Source organism: Varanus komodoensis, unplaced genomic scaffold, assembly GCF_004798865.1.
Source record: "Varanus komodoensis strain SLA01 unplaced genomic scaffold, ASM479886v1 scaffold19, whole genome shotgun sequence".
Lineage (NCBI taxonomy): Eukaryota > Metazoa > Chordata > Lepidosauria > Squamata > Varanidae > Varanus > Varanus komodoensis.
The window spans coordinates 11,252,553-11,268,783 of record NW_025335550.1 but is presented as its reverse complement, the minus strand read 5'-3'; the positions used below and the strand labels follow the sequence as shown (position 1 = coordinate 11,268,783).

The 16,231-nt window shown below is 59.0% G+C and overlaps 1 protein-coding gene across 1 annotated transcript; it reads left to right on the top strand.

Annotated features, from left to right (window-relative positions):
* Positions 1–3,784: 3,784 nt before the first annotated feature.
* On the top strand, positions 3,785–5,445 carry LOC123022388 (thyrotropin-releasing hormone receptor-like). The gene is made up of 3 exons (XM_044428084.1): positions 3,785–4,164; positions 4,496–4,901; positions 5,011–5,445. Exons 1-3 carry the CDS (start codon positions 3,785–3,787, stop codon positions 5,443–5,445), a joined length of 1,221 nt encoding a protein of 406 aa, XP_044284019.1.
* Positions 5,446–16,231: the final 10,786 nt, after the last annotated feature.

The window sequence follows — 16,231 nt, the reverse complement described above, 5'->3', positions numbered from 1 at the left end:
AGCTGGGGGGGGGGGGGTCCCCACAGCAGCGCTCAAACAATGGAGGGGGGCGTGTTAGACAGGGAGAGTGGGAATGTCCCGGTCTGTTGATTCTGGAATGTTATCCCAAAGCAATCAGAGAATCTTAGAATAGTAGGGTCGGAAGGGGCCATGAAGGCCATCCAGTCCACCCCCCAGCTGTTGCAGGACACCAGCTCACCCCCTCCCACTCAGAGGGCTGCCCAGTTTCTCTTTGAAGGCCTCCGGTGTGGGAGAGCCCCCCACCCCTCCAGGCAGCTCGCGCTGCTCTGATCTACGTGGAAATGCAGTTCCCATCCAATGTGGGCTCATTTCTTTCTTGCACATTCCTGCTTCATGCCATCGAAATGTTTATTCTCGCCAAGCAGAACAAAATAATATAAAAGCAGATTATCTTTGCAGCTTCCAGATCCTGCCTTGTCTGTGGAGCCTTGCGTACCAAATTCACACTTCACACTGGTCTGGCCGGTCTAAGGAATGGATTTGCCATGTTATACGCGATCGCTTGGCCAGCCGGCAGCGGGGCCTCCAGTCTGCCGAGGGAGAGGAAGCCTAGAGGCCAGGCCGCCCTCGAGGAAGAGCGCGCAGTTAATTCAGTGCGCCTGCATATGGAGCAACTTGCGTTGGTGGCTCCCCATGATGCTCATCCTCTCTAGGAAGCGGTAACTCGCTCTCCATCTGCAGATTCTGATGCAGTCAAAACAGCACCCCACACGCACAGCGGGGAGGCGTCAGCAGGGTTGGAAGGACCCCAAGTTTTGCAGAAGTTAAAGACTCTTTAAGGGTGCAGGGAAAATCCTAAGAGCGATGCCCTTCCCAACAGTCCGGGGAGGACCGAGTGGGTGAGACGAGTGGAAAAGTAAGGAGCTGGGGGATTTGGAATTCCCGTTGCTGATCCAATTAAAGACTAAAACGGTTCAGGGAAACAGATCGCTGCTGGCGTGGCTTGGTTTTGCCTCGGAGAACTTCTAGCCGTGTCCACAGGAGTCTTTGTCTCAAAATGAAAGGGGAGGAGGTCTCAGAAGGTCCTGATTTAGCCAGAGTCTCCTCCTTTCCATTTCATAATGCGATTTCTTCTGGGCAAGGGGATTTCTGGTCACAGGGAGAGAGCAGAATCTGATGGCCGTGAAGAATGCAGGGAAGAGAGTATGTGCTTGGCACACTGATCTGCAAAGCCCCAAGATGTCATATCGCACATCACAATATCGCCAGAATCTGAGTATGACACACACGCACTTCTGCGCAGATGCCGCTGTTTTGGCTACATGCGTATCCTGCAGTGGGAAACACGCAAGTGCGTGGCGATGGTGCCTGAGTGTGTGGCGTGGGCACACACGTCCAGTCGAGCCAGCTTGCCGCTGGTCTTGGAACGGTCTTCCTCAGCCGGGGGAGGTGAAATCTGCAGCCCCAGGAAGGGGCTGGGTTGCAGGAAGACGGGCTTTGCTTGCCCGTGACCCTGCAGCTCCAGAGCAGCCACCCTCTGTTGCTATGGGAGAGGTCGAACCCTAAGGGTGTTCCCAGCGGCACCCTCTGGTGCCCCCTGCCCTTGGTGACGGACCCAAAGCCTGCGATGGGAACTAGTCGGGGGCTGTTCAATTACCTGCCAAAAGAGGCCCCGTGGAACCCAGAGCGCAGGCATTAAAAAGGCAGCGAGGGCGCTGCATTTCTCGGGTGCGCTTCCCCGGCGAACGGCACTTCTCCACCCGATAAGCAATCCCAGCCAAACCGTGCATCATCGGGAGCGTGAGAGCAGGCTTCTCTTCTCCCAGGTTTGCCTGCCGGAGCAGGGCTGCATCGGCAAACGAGGAGCCGGCTTCATATCTGAGCACACCCGGGCGGGCGCCAGCCACGCGAGTGGTGAGAGACAGAGGCTGACGAAGGCAGAGGCTTCCCGGCTGCTCCCTCCACGCACGGCTGGGGGGAGGCGTGGGAAGACGCCGCGGCCGGCCGGGGCTTTGCCTCTCGTCTCCAGGAGCCGAGGATGATGCGATGCGAGGTAAGTTCTGCGGGAAAAGTTCCGCGGCTGCTTGGGGAAAAATAGACAGACAGGTGGCGATGGGTTTGGGGAATGGAATCGGGGAGGCGAGGCAGAGGAGCAGGGAGCCCCAGCTGTGCAAGTTTCCGTGCAGTGCAGAGCGCCACACGATCAGGTGGGGAAGGGCAGCTGGAGAGGCAGGTGGTCTGGAGGTCAGCAGGGACTGCTCCGGCCCTGGGGAGGGTGGCTGGGTCTGTGGGGGCTGCATTTTGCCGGTCGCAAGGCCAGAGTTCAGGTGCGCGGTCTCCCTGGCTCTCGTGGAGGAGGAGAGAGAAGCCATTTCCTTGAGGCTTTGGGACAGGGCGGCCAGCCCGCCATTTCTCTTTCCCCTGTCTCTTTGCGGGGGGCTTGGATAAAGCCCAGGAAGCAGAGGGACATGTCTCGCGTTGCCCCCTGGAGCTGCCTTGCTCCCTGTGGGGTCCACGCCCATTCTGAGTCCCCCCCCCCGGTGAGTCCTTCCCTGTGGGGAGTTTGTCCGAAGGCACGGCACCCTTGCCGATCTCGGGACGTCGCTTCAAGTTCACTTATGCTTCACTGAGGACTTTCTGGAAGTGCTGACCTGTCTTTGCCCCTCCAAGAAAAGGGGAGCTGGGAATTTAGCATTAGGAAAAAAGGTAGCATTTGGGCAAAGGAGGCCGAGAGGGTGTTTTTGCCGGGTGGAGGGAGACGCTTCCATTCCTCTTCCCCGATGCTCACCTGTTCTGGCTTCAGGAAGGTGGCCAAAGCGCTTCCCCTTCGGGGGAAAGCGTACGCCCCTCCCTCCTTGCTGCTGGAGCATTCCTTGCCAGATGTTGGCCTGCACGTACGTGGGGAGCAGAGTGCTGCTTTCCCCGGGGTCTGTGATGCCGCCCGTCGGACGCACGGCGCCTGGAGGAGGAGGAGGAAGGGGACGGGAAGCTCCACGTGGGAGTACAGAGGCCGGGGGCTTGTGGGAAGAGGGCTGCACCCCAGGTATCAGCAGAGGGATATGCCGCTCTCCTCTTGATCCATGCGGCTACCTGGATGGGTGTGCAGGTAGCCGGAAGAGCCACTGGCCCTGCCGTAAGCAGGGAACTGGCTGCTCGGAGCCCTGGCAGGCAAGCCAGCAGTGACTCTGAGGGCCAGGATGAAAACCACTGTCCTTCCCAACACACACACACACACACACACACACACACACCCACCCTTCCTTCCGGGTAAGTCAGCCCTGACAGGGAAGCAGCAGCAAGAAGAAAGCAACAGAAGGACTCACATTCTCCTAAGCAGGGACTTTCACCTGGGGGAAGGTGCCCAGCTTGGCCCGTCACCTGCTTTGGAGCTGGTTGGCCCGTTTGTAATCACTGGAGTCCAACTGTGTGCCAGATTCAAGTCTGGGGTGCCAGCCGCTGGCCCCGGGGTGGCAAGGGTCTCCTTCACTGCAGAACTCCCGGGGGCATAGCAGCCTCTCCGGAGGGGCCTTCGCGTCCAGAAATGTGTCCGCACGGACGGAGGGCCCTGGCCGAGGCTAGCGGGATGGCTGCTGCTGGTCCGGAGGGACGGCTGGGGGCAGGCCAGACCAGGGCGGGGGGACGGCACGGGCACGCCTCTTTTCTCTCTTGGGAGCATCCAGTCTGTATCCATGCAGGGCTTTCCTGCCGGGCCGACGGCGGCGTCCGCTGAGCCTGCACGGGGAGAAGCCGCCTAGGCCCTGGGGCAGAGGCCTGGCCTTCCCGACCCGACGCAGCAGCGCCCCTTCCTCGCCCGGCCCCGGCCATGGAGGGCAGCGGACCGAAGCTCGGCTCCCCCACGAACGTCTCCCTGGCGGGCGGCGAGGGCGCCCTGGGGCCGCTGGTGTACAAGGCCGTCTCCGTCTGCCTGGTGCTCGGCGTGTGCGGGGTGGGCGTCGTGGGCAACGTCATGGTGGTCCTGGTGGTCCTGACCAGCCGCGGCATGAGGACGCCCACCAACTGCTACCTGGTCAGCCTGGCGGTGGCCGACCTGATGGTCCTGCTGGCCGCCGGGCTGCCCACCGTCTCCGAGAGCCTGGCAGGGACGTGGATCTACGGGCTCGCCGGCTGCCTCGGCATCACCTACTTCCAGTACCTGGGCATCAACGCCTCGTCCTGCTCCATCACGGCCTTCACCGTGGAAAGGTAAGGCGAGGTCTTCCGGCCCCTTCCAGCCGGCCCAGGGCAGGGGAGAAGGGGGCCCTGCCCAGGCTCCCGCCTCAGCCGCCGGAGGAGGCCGACGCTCGCGCTGATCCAGACGCTGCCATGCTGAGCACCCTGGGCCTGCAAGCTTGGGCCTGCAGACCCATTCGGGGAGGGCTCAGCGCCCACCCTTTTGGGGATGCCCGACCCAAGCGGGCTCGCCCATCCCGGCCGCCCCTGCTGGGCCGGGCCGCCGTCCTCCACCCCCTTCCTCCAGCTGCCCGCTCCTGCCTCCCCGCTTCTCTCCCTCGTCTCGTCCCGCCCCTGCCCCCAGGTACATCGCGATCTGCCACCCGATGAAGGCCCAGGCGCTGTGCACCCTCTCGCGGGCCAAGCGCATCATCGCGCTCGTCTGGGCGCTCACCTCGCTCTACTGCACGCTCTGGTTCTTCCTGGTGGACCTCTCCGGCAGCAGGGGCCGGCGGCTGGAGTGCGGCTACAAGGTGTCCCGCAACCTCTACCTGCCCATCTACCTGCTCGACTTCGCCCTCTTCTTCGTCACCCCCCTGCTCCTCGCCTCCGTGCTCTACGGCCTCATCGGGAGGGTCCTCTTCCGCAGCCCTGCCCTGCGCCAGCCCAGCGGCCCGGCCGAACCCTGGCCGGCGCGGAGGCGCCCGGAGGCCGGCCGGGGCAAGGCGGGGAGGCCCGGAGCCAGGAGGCCCGTCTCCTCGAGGAAGCAGGTAGGGAGGAGGGCTCGGCAGCCCCCGCCGGTCGTGTGGGTCTGGGACCAGGCCGGGCCTTGCGTGCATCTCGCCCGGCCTGCGGCGAGCTCTCCCTCCCGCCCCGCAGGTCACCAAGATGCTGGCCGTGGTGGTGGTCCTCTTCGCGCTGCTGTGGATGCCCTACCGCACCCTGGTGCTGGTCAACTCCTTCGTGAGGCGGCCCTTCCTGGACCGCTGGTTCCTGCTCTTCTGCCGCCTCTGCGTCTACGCCAACAGCGCCATCAACCCCATCATCTACAGCCTCATGTCCCGGAAGTTCCGCCTCGCCTTCCAGAAGCTCTGCGGGTGCCGGTCCGAGGAGGAGCGGCCCAGGAGCCTCTGCGTCCCCTCGGGTGGCCACAGCCTGCGGAAGGAGCCCAGCGTCCACGGCCAGGGCGAAGCCAAGGGCCCGGGGCAGCGGCGGCCTCCGGGAGACGAGGGGCAGAGCTGCAACGCTCCAGAGCCGCGGGCAGAGGCTGGAGAGGCAGAGAAGGGGAAGGAACTGCGCTCGAGCGTCCTCTGAAGGGACTAGCGACCCCCTCCCCTCCGTGTGGCCGCTTCTCACCACCAGCCGCTCCCACTGCCCAAACTGGCTGGCCCTGGTGGACTGGGAGGCTTGTGTGAACTGGGAGGGGGTCCCTCATCCGTGCCACTGGGAAAGGCAGCCGGGCTCGCCGAGCGAACTGGGGCCAGCAGACGGGGCCGGGAGGGACACTGGGCACGGAATGCCACCTTTTGCAATCTGACACGCACAGCTCAAATCCCTCTGCCTTGAGGCTTCCACCGGCCATGGGAGCCCTCAGTAAAGACGCAGTTCCTTGATGCAAAATAGGTCCAGGCCAGGCGTCGGGGCAGCTGCCACAGCAGAATGCCAGAAGTCCGATGCCGTAAGACAGAGGCAAACCCTGAAGCGACGGAAGCAAGGGAAGCCGGAGGGAACTGGCAGCGGTTTCGGGAGCATCCGGAAAGGCTTCAGGGCTCGGCTTGGTGGCCCTCGGATGCAACCTGAGCCGGGGAGAAGAGGCCAAAGTGAAATCTGATCCCGAGCACCAGGTTTTCAGTGCCTCATGGCTCCGGACCCTTCCACTCACAGGCACCCCATAGACCCTCACACCTGCACATGGGCAGCACCCAGAATGGGAATTTCTTTGGGATGAAGTGGCAAACGCAGATGGAAGAGACTTTGGCAGCAGTATTTGGGATTAAGGCAACCTGGTGGGACTGGATGTGCCTGCCCCCCCCCCCACAGGATGTGCACTGAGCACCCCCACGCCAGAATATTCTCCCAAGTATCTAGGAAGCGAATCCGCAGCTCAAAACAGCATTAATCATACTGGCTCATACCTTATATTCCATCAGAAGCTGCCGCTGATGAGCAATTTATTCCTCCCCGGCATAATTCAGGATGAAAGTTCAAAGAAAAATCAGTTATTTACACTTCGCTGCCACCAAAGCAGCAAGAGAAAGATGGAGAGAAGGGTGGGGGAGAGAGATGGCGCCTCCATTTTAACACTGCTTTCCCTCTTGCACTTGTAAAAATGGACTCCTAGCTGAAAACTTTTAATGCTGTTCCATCTTTCTGACTAGCCCAAATGACAGTGGCACATCAAACAGGCAGGGCTAGTTTGGGAGTGACTTGAACGCTCCCCCCCGCTCCCCGCTACGCTCTTGACAAAAATCTCCTCTCTGGAACCCAAGTGCTCCTTTTCAAAAGGGGGGCCTCTTTGCACGGCTGGCCCACGGACAGGCCGGCGGCTCTTTCTCCAGCGTCAGCAGCAGGGCTCCTCGGGCCACGTGGCACGAAGGTCTCCCCAAATGAAAAGGCTTCACGTGTTTCCATAGGAAGAAGATGTCGTCTCTGCAAAGAACTGCGGCCGAATGAGTGACGGGGGGTCTGCCGGTGGAGCGCCGGACTGGGGAGACCCGGGTTCTAGTTCCCACCCAACCATGAAACTCACTGGGTGACTCGGAGCCAGTCAAGGGCTCAGCCTAAGCTTCCTCGCAGGGTTGTTGTGAGGATAAACTGGAGAGCGGGTGGAGGACGATGTGAGCTGCCCCGGCTTCCTCGTGAGGAGGTGGCAGAACAAGGGACTACAAAGGCAGCTTTTGCAGAAGAGAACCTCAGGCTTCGAGAGGAGGAATGATGGCCCTCAGGAACCTGGCCAGCGCACCCCAGGCGTCTCTGCTGCCCCCGAGAACTTCTCTGCTGCGGCAGCTTTGCAGGAGGATGCAGGAACGGCAAGGGCAGGCCCTGCTCCGGTGTGGTGCCGGTTCCCCCTCTCCACACAGCACGTGTGCCTACGGTCCGAAGGAGCACCCCCCCCCCCCCCAGAGCTTCCATGCCTTCCCGAGCGCCTCCTCGACTCAAGAGCACAAGCAATGTAAATATTAGGCAGATTAGATGCTAGGCTTTGCTTCTTTAAATTAACCCATGGGTTTGTCGGATGCGGGACTGAAAAGGCACGGACTTTCTTTCCCCTGCAAACAACCAGGGGCCTACCACAAAAAGGAGAGGGGAAAAAGCTACAACAGACTGTAGAAGGTCCCGGGTTCAATTCTCAGCTGCATCTCCAGGTAAGGATGGGAAAAAACCTGCCAGAAGGGCAGTCCGTGTCGCGAGTACTGCATTCAATGGGCCAGTAAAGAGCAGTTTTTATGTTCCTAGTACTAGTTAAAAAGAAAAAAAGGGAACCAGAACTCTGGAAGGAACGATGCCCGCTCAGATAGTACCTGTTCCGAGATCTGCGACTCTTGGTACTTCCTTCATGTTGTTTAAAGGCCTTTCCAAATGGAAGATTTTTAAATGGGAAAGACGCGTGTGTGTGTGGACAGCGGAAGCTTGCAAGATTGGTATGCGTGCAGAAAAAATATCCCGAGCCTGGGAAAAGGACAGAGGGAAGGCTCAGGCGGGGGAGCTCTTTGCAAAGAAAAGCCAGCCAACGCGTGGATGGCGATGGCGGCGTGCGAGGAGGAGGGACTCCGTGGTGCAAGCTGCTAGAGGACTGTCACCCCCAAGCGGGTGACTCTGACATTTGTCAGGCTGGGTTCCCCATTTGCTGGCAGAGAAATACACCCCGCATGACGCACGGCCCGGCTTCTGCAGTTATCCAGGGCACCCTTTCCTGTTTGAGAGGAAGTTGCACTGGCCCAATTTTTCAGAGTGAGGCTAATGCAGCCACCTCTCGTATTAGAAGCTTTGGGGGTCCTGGGAAAGAATCCCACCACCCAGATGGGTTAAACGCTCTGCTGACGTTTCCTTTTGAAACATTCTATATATTTTAATTGTTATTGTTTGAATGTATTTTGTATTTTATTTGATGTTGTAAGCCGCCCCGAGGCCTCGGCAAGGGGCGGCATAGAAATGTTTGAATAAATAAATAAATAAAAAATAAAAGTGCACAATGTAAGCCGTACAAGGAGCTGCAACCAGGAGCAGGTCTTTGAAGGGGCTCTGGCCACCAGATTAAGCCCCCAGCTTGTGGCTCAGCCCATAGGCAGTGTGGCCTAATGGTTGGAGTGGCTCACATGATATCATCTTAGCCTGACCTCCCCCACAGGGTTGTTGTTGTGAGGCTAAAGTGGAGAGAAGAGCCTTGCAAGACCGTGTCCATGGAAGGCCATCACCGTGGTCTCCATGCCTGAATTGCACCGATTTGCGGAATGTATTGCAGCCCCAAAGGCGGCTGTCAGTGTGGCTGCTCCGATCGTGCCGAGCAGCTAAGCAACACCGAGGGAGCCAAGCGAGCCCGATTCCCCCAGCATCTGGAATAAACACGAAGTTTTGCAGCCCTCCTTTCCCAAAGGGGCGGGGGGGGCGCGCGTTCACTCCCCCCACTGCCCGGCCTGGCCATGGGTCTGACGGGGTAATTGATTTTTCACGGGGAGCAGTGGCTAATCAGCTTTCTCTCTGGAATGCTCAAACGCCCCGCAGCCGAAGCGCCGAGGCTAATGAAATTGCAGCGCCTCCCTGGCCCAATCAAGGCCCAAATTAGAGAGACAGCTGTGCCTGCTGGGACTCGAGACGAGACGTCCGCTGCTTCGGGCTGTGCTTGTGGCAGAATTAAAATGGCAACTGCAGGGGGTGGCGGGTGGGCGAGAGGTGGGGGCAGAGAAAGACTGAGCGAGAGCGAGCCAGCCTGCCAGCCAGCCTGGGATCGAAGGAGGGGCCCCCGCTGTCTTCCCCTTGGGGGGGACTACCCCCTGCCCAGACCAGGGCTGTGGCAGCTCAGGGCGAAGCTCACGACGTCGCCCGCGGCCGCACGACAAGACGCAGCCACCGAGAGACCGAGCAAAGGCCTAACCGCTCGTGATGCCCAAAGGCAGCCGCCCGGCCCCACCGCGGACGGCGAAGCACAACCCCCAATTCCTGGGGAAGGGGCAAGACACCACAGGCTGAAATCCATCCAGGCCAGAGCCGTTGCGATGGGTGGAAATGTCTCCCAGGGTTCCCGGCAGGCCCCCACCCCCCCAGGGCCGTTGCACAGGAGATGGGCAGAGAGGGACGGAGGGGGAGCAGCTCAGCCCTGCCTTGCATTCCCCCTGCCCCCCCCCCCCCCCGGCAGCATCCCCCGCATCTCCCGCATATTGAAGGTTCCCTCCGGCTGGCTCCCCATTGGACCTGGGGTCCATGCAAGCCAACGGTGATCAGGCACCAGCAAGGTGAAGTGGGGCCAGGAGGGGCCAGGAGGGACAGGTACCTACCTGAAGGCAGCTGCGAGGCAAGGCTGGAGGCCAGGCCAGAAATCCGGAGCAACCAAACCGAGGCCCAGCTGCCGTGGCCTTTCTAGGGCCCCCCACGCTCCCAGCTGCACTGCAGCATCACCTGCGCACCCCCCTGCCAGGCTCCCCCAGGTGCGCTCCTGGTCCTGAAAGCGCTCGCAGGGGAGTGGGGCCGCTCGCCACCGGGCTGGCTTCGGCAGAGGCCGGCTGCCGCCTGAGCCAAGTCCAGCCCGTCCGTCCGGCCAGCGTCTCCAGAGAGCCACACCTGAGGGCTGTTGGGGGGCGGGCTGCAGAAATACCTAATTCGCCCCAATTCATCCGCTGAACAACAAGGCTGGGTGCCCCTCCAGGGTCCTCTCCAGGCCCAGCTGGAGGGGCCGATCGCCCCCAAACCCTGACCTGTGCGGGGATCAAAGACCGCGGGAGGAGCACTTGGGCGGGCGGGCGGGCGGGCGGCAGAGGCCCCCAGCCGGCGTCTCCGGCTCAGGCCCCGAACCGAGGCTGCCCCTTGCACTAGAGTCCTCGGGGGAGAGCCAGGATTAAAAGCAGGGGCAGCCACGACGCCTGCAGGAACGGCGGCATCTTCGGAAGGCGGAAAGTCCAGGGACACCAGCATCAATCCCCTCCTGGCACACAAAGGAGGAGGAGGAGGAGGAGGAGGAGGAGGAGAGAAAAACAGACGGAACGAAGTCTGGCAAAGACACTGTGTTTCATGACAATGGTTTGCATGCAGAGTCTCTGTGGGGGTCGAGGATCTGGCGACGCCCGGGGGAAATGGGTCCGTCCCCTGCTGGCTCGCCCGCCTCGGAGCGGAGGAGTGTGAAGCGGGAGGATGGAAGCCGAGGCTGCGTGGTGCCCAAAATCCATTTTCCTCCTGGGCGCTGGAGGAGAGAGGGAAGCGAATGGAGCGCGGCAGCAGGAAGGAGGGCGCTGAGCGCGCGGCCGGAGAGACACGGCATTGCCCGCACTCGGCATGGGGGAGAAAACACCGTGCGGCGCTTTTGGGGAACATAACGGCCCGTGTGGCGTTTATGGCCGCGGGAGGCCGAGCCGCGTGGCTGCACTTGCCGAAGGGTTTGAATCTGGGACCGGAGGCTGTTCCTCGAGATCGGGGTTGCTGCTGGCGATGGGCGTCTCTTCTGGGTGGCTGATAGTCCAGGACAGTGGCTGATGTCTACTCGGGAGGAATTATTTTTATTTAATTTATATATTTATTTAAGGTATTTGTATGCCGTCCTTTGCAAGAGCCTCAGGACAGCTTACACAAATAAAATACAAATACCTAACATAATATCAGTAATAAAACATTATTATTAACATAATAAACATTATTATTAACATAACAATAATAAAATTAATGGTATAAGATGCAGTGTGGCCTAGTGGTTATAGCATTGGGAGATGCTGGTTCTTGTCCCCCTTTAGCCATGAAGCTCACGGGGTGACTTTGGGTCAGTCACAAAGGCTCATCCTAGCCTACCTCACAGGGGTGTTGTGAGGATGAAGTGGGGAGCAAGGGGTTATGTTAGTTGCTTCGGGTTGCTTGAAAGAGGTGGAAAAGTGGCATCGGAGCAGAAGGAGGAAGGAAGGCAGTTGGGAAGATAAAAGCAAACATTAGAAAGGCACTTAGAATCTCTCTTCTGTTCCTGGAACTTCTGGCTATACTATAAGTTAAAATAATTCAGAATGGCTCCTCCGCTCAATCAGCTCCAATTGCTTAAGTTGATTAAGTGGGCAGCCTGCAGCAGCGTCCGTCCGAGTCGGCCGGCTCTTGAACCGCGTGTGCGAGAGAGAGCACGTGGGGTGGGGGAGGCGAGGCAGGCAGGGCGTGCGTTGTGACCCTACTGCACAAAACAATTCTTTCCAGAGACACGGTGCAGAGAAAAAGCATCTTTTCTGCAGAGGCCTCACCACCTTCTGTCCCTGGGAATTTCATCCCGGCTGAACTTACGCTCCCGTTGGCCGGTCTCGCCACCACTGAATGATCTTTGAAGAAAGGACAGGATATATAATTGGCAACCGGTGCTGCTGCTTCTCTTTTGAGCCTCCCTACATCCCCCAATCCATGTTTTTTTCAAACCCTCAAACAATATTCATGAATCTTGGGGGTGCAGGGAGTTAATTAACTCCCCACAAATGTGTTGGCTGGCTGAGAATGCCTTTGATGTTTGCCAGCGCTGTTTTCTAGAAAGCAATCTTGTCCAGAAATTAATTGAGTTAAGAAATGGTTTAGTAATATCTGAGACATGATGGCTTATTCAAGTTGCTACATTCATTTTCTCACTCCAGTTCCATCCCCAAAGCCATCCAACGCTTTGACCCCCAACTAGGCCATCTCAGGGACAGTGGCCTACCTCGCAGGTTTGCTGTACGGACTGAAGGCACGCGAGTGAAGCCCTCTGAAGACCGAGGAAGTCTGTTACTGCAAGGACCCTCCAATTCAAGCATAACACCCATGCCCCGTAATTAACTCTCCTTTCCTTCTGCCTTTCTAGGCAAAACGTGCACTCAAGTTGGCTTTTGATGTCATAAAGCAAAGCAAGATGAATTATAATCCCATAATAATCACTTATTATTTTTTTAAAAATTCAACACGGGAGCAGGAGGGCAGGAAATTAACCGAAGGAAGGCAGTGGCAGGGGAGCTGAAGATGGGAGAGGCTCCAGCTACCCCCCCCCCTCCTGCCCAGGAGGGAGGCACTCCAACTCCCATCCCTTTGGGCAAAAAGCATCAATATTCCTAGGAAAGAGTGGGAGTATAGCAGGAGGACTCGGGGAAAGCTGGTGCCCAGGTGAAGGGGTCAGATACTCCGCAAGGCAGGGCCAAAACAGAGGCAAAGGGAAGGCCCACAAGCAAACTGAGGCCAGACACCAGCAAGGTGAAGTGGGGCCAGGAGGGGCCAGGAGGGACAGGTACCTACCTGAAGGCAGCTGCGAGGCAAGGCTGGAGGCCAGGCCAGAAATCTGGAGTAACCAAACCGAGGCCCAGTTGCTGTGGCCTTTCGTAGGGCCCTCCTGCGCTCCCAGCTGCAGTGCAGCATCACCTGCGCACCCTCCTGCCAGGCTCCCCCAGGTGTGCTCCTGGTCCTGAAAGCACTCGCAGGGAGTGGCGCCGCTCGCCACCAGGGGGCGCCCCTGCCCTGCGGGATCTCGTCCGGAGGTTCTTCAACCCTCAGCAAACCCTTTTTGATGATGGATAATTGATGTTGTTTTTGTAGTTTTTCTTGGTTTTTTTTAGGATCATAATTTCAAATAAAACTTATTATAAAAAAAACCCCTCTCGAAAGGCGCCTTCACAGAGTGCTGGTAACTGGCAAGAAGGACGCTGCTCCTAAAATGATTTTAGGAGATCCTGCTGCTTTCGTCATTACGCACATGACCAGTTTCATTTGGCACCACCGGATGTTAGTCTGTTGAGCGTTTTATTGCAAATTGCCTTGAGCATCCCTTGGGCGGGGATGCCAGGAGCCATGGGACTTTTCTGTCTAAGCGGGAATAAATAAACTGCACTTGGCCTGACTTTGCTCCAGCAATAACACTGCCTTGGGACAGACAGTCAACATTTTAAAAAAATCTCTCGCCACGTTGTGAATTTGGATAAGTTCTTAACGACGATGAACGGAAACACAGCGCAAAGGAGCGGAAAGGCAGAATTGTCGCAGAAAAGCCTCCAAGATGGAGAATGCTTCTGGTCCCCATTTCAGCCACATTCAGTTGTTTTCCCTTTTAATCTCTTTTGGCCTCAAAGTGGAGAACTTTGCAAATCATGGCAAATTCTTACTGCACCCAAAATGACATGAAATGAAATTCTCACCCAGCCATGTCCTCACATCACCTGTAAGTTTGTACCAAGCAGATTCATTGATATTGAATCAATGGTATTGACTTGGCTCCAATAATTAAGCACAAAACCTACAGCACAATAAAGCATGATATCTCATTTTAAAATTTTGAAAGCATGCAATAAAACCAAAGCTGGAGCCACTAACCATGTGGAGATCTCTCCTCGCCGTGTTTTGTTTCCCAAGCCCTGAACATCTTGGTCACCCATAAACACATTTTAAAACAGGACAACAGGTTTCAAAACATCAGGAACCCAAAGACTAAACTATACCCATTCTCCACATTGCAACCACTCTGACTGACAGCAAACAGGGTAGTTGAAGGGTGCCTGGGGGTTGCTAGTCCTCATTAAACGTCCTTGCTATGCACCCAGGGAGAGCAACATGTCCCATTAGGCAGCTCTGCAAGCGAATGGCAGCCATTGGGCACGGATGATTCGGTCGCCCTGGAACTTCAGAGCGGAGACAGCCGAACGGAGCCCAATCATCCCCGGCCCAGCTGAGCCTGTTCAGAGCGGCCTCACATGCCACGGTTCCTTTCTGCTGCCAGCCACCCGCTCGCCCACCTGCGTCCCCGTGCCCGTCAGCCAGCTGGGAAGAAAGCAGAGACTGGCTGCCAGTGGCAAGATCGCACGCTCTTGGCAACACGCGTTAGCTCTCCAGAAAGGCTCATTAATAATAATTAGTTCTGGGATAGCCTTGGGCAAACAGCCAAAGCCACGCTGGCGCTGCGTTTCCGCAGCCCTCCTCCGCCAGCGAGAGGGCTGGGCGGGCGGCGATGCCCCCAGGGGGCGCCTGGCGGGGTGGATCTAGCGCAGGGTGCCCTGCTCTGCAGGCCCGTCTCCTGGCTGCCGGCTAAGCCAGCAAGGGAGCTGAGCTGAGGGCGCGGGACTTGCACGGTCGGTCGGGGCACGTCTGGCTGAGCCGAGCCCGTCAGGGCCTTGGACTGGTCGCTGAAGGGGGGCAGGCCGGGACTCGCTCCGCCCGGGAGAGGCTGGCAGGCAGAGGCCTTCGGGGCGCTGCTGTGGGCCTGCTGTAATCCCCCCCCCAACCCGCCATGAGGAACCGCTCGTGCTTCCTGAAGGCCCCTGGCCTGTGTCTGCAGCCACTGCCACGGCATGGGCTGGCGAGGACTGCCCCGGGGAGAGTGCCCTCCTGCCCGGAGGAGGCTGGCGACGCGGCATCCCCCGGGCTGGGACGCTTGGGCTCGTGGCCAAAGGCTCGCAGAAGGCGGCTCCTCTGCCCCACGCCTCCCCCTGCCCCGGCGGCCGTGGCACAGAAAGCCTGGAGCACCAAACTCCCATGGCTCCTTCGGGCCCAGATGGGGGGGCCCCTTGGGACGGCGGAGCAAGCGGTGCGCTGCCACCGGCCACGGAGTGCCACGCCGCTGCTCCGCAAGGAGCCGGTTCGCCTGTGGGACCTTCCCGGTGGCGGAGGCAGCTTGCTCGGCGGGCACAGCGATTCCCGCAGGCTCTCCCTTGCCGGCTGGGGCCCAAGGATGCGGCAGCCGCTCGAGTCGTCCGGCCACATCCAGAGTCCCCCTCCGCAGCGCTCATGGCTGAATCACGGGCTCCCACGAGACACGCGCAGGGGAGCCGGGCCGTCAGCTCGGGCTTTGTTTCAGTCAGGATCTTCAGCCCGCCAAAGTTCTCTCGTCCCTCATGGATTTCCCTCCAGCTGGATCATTCGGATGAATTTAGCGCATGGATGTGACAGGTGTGTCGGCTTGTGTGCCGGCTATTTTTAAAGCTGCCGGTCGCACCTTTGGCCCAGCCACCTCCTCCAGGTTCCCTCTCGAAGGAGAGGACTCGAACCGGGGGCAGGAAGGGCAAACGGGCCGGCCCGAGTTCTTTGTGCAGGTTCCCCCTCTCTGCTCCCACAGTTCTTTTCCCAACGGGAAGTGTGGGAACCGGCCTGCAAATCCACTCAAGCCGGGAGAGGCCAGGGGCAGAATACAGAGAGACTTGACAGAGGCTGCCCCTCCCTCATTTAAATAGGTGCCTGTCTGGGTCTGACTCCCTTTTAGAGCTCGCACCTTTTGTGGGGGGGGGGGGGGGGACCGGGAGGGGGCATATCTTTCAGAAGAGGCCTGGAATAAGTGGGGCTATTCAAAGCTTGACTATGAAAAGGTGTCCTTGCTCGACCGCTACCTGTGTGGCGTGCGGTGGAGTCCATGGCCGAGGAGGGTTTCTGGAAGCTGGGCAGAGAGGGCTTAGGGCGGAAAGTGGCTCCCCAGCAGCCCTTCCCATCCCTTGCCGGCGAGGCCTTCGCGTCTTCGGCAGCAGCTCCTTGAACTACGGATGTCCCCGCGACTGTCCAGCCAGGAGGTCTGAATTTGCTGCACTGGCCACTCCAGCGCTTAAGTCTCCCACGGCTTGGCATGCCCTTTCTGCAGGCAGGGATGCTAAATCCTCAGGCCGGGAGCGGAAGAGAGCCTTTCAGGGGTGCAGCATTGCCCCTTCCATCATCCTCTGCCATGCCTGGGGCTGATGGGAGCAAGAGCCAAGCAACGTTTGGATGTGCCCAATCCCGGTCTCCTGAAACAGTGCCCTTCAGTGGGAAACCATTCTTCCTGACCCCGGATGGGTGAGTGGCCAGTGACTGCGAGGCACTCTGCATGTGCTCAGAGATTTTCTTTCCTTTCCCTCGTCACCCCCATGCTTCTGAGGCGGAACGCGGGCTTCTCTGACCCTTAGCAGGGCTCAGCAGTGCTTCAGCGCCACCGTGTGGCCACAGGGGCAAAATGCAG

Excerpts from the sequence above, each read along its gene's own strand:
- LOC123022388 (XM_044428084.1), top strand. The coding sequence starts at position 3,785 with ATGGAGGGCAGCGGACCGAAGCTCGGCTCCCCCACGAACGTCTCCCTG. Across the intron at positions 4,165-4,495 it reads ACGGCCTTCACCGTGGAAAG|GTACATCGCGATCTGCCACC; the intron begins GTAAGGCGAGGT and ends CCCTGCCCCCAG. Across the intron at positions 4,902-5,010 it reads CCGTCTCCTCGAGGAAGCAG|GTCACCAAGATGCTGGCCGT; the intron begins GTAGGGAGGAGG and ends CCCGCCCCGCAG.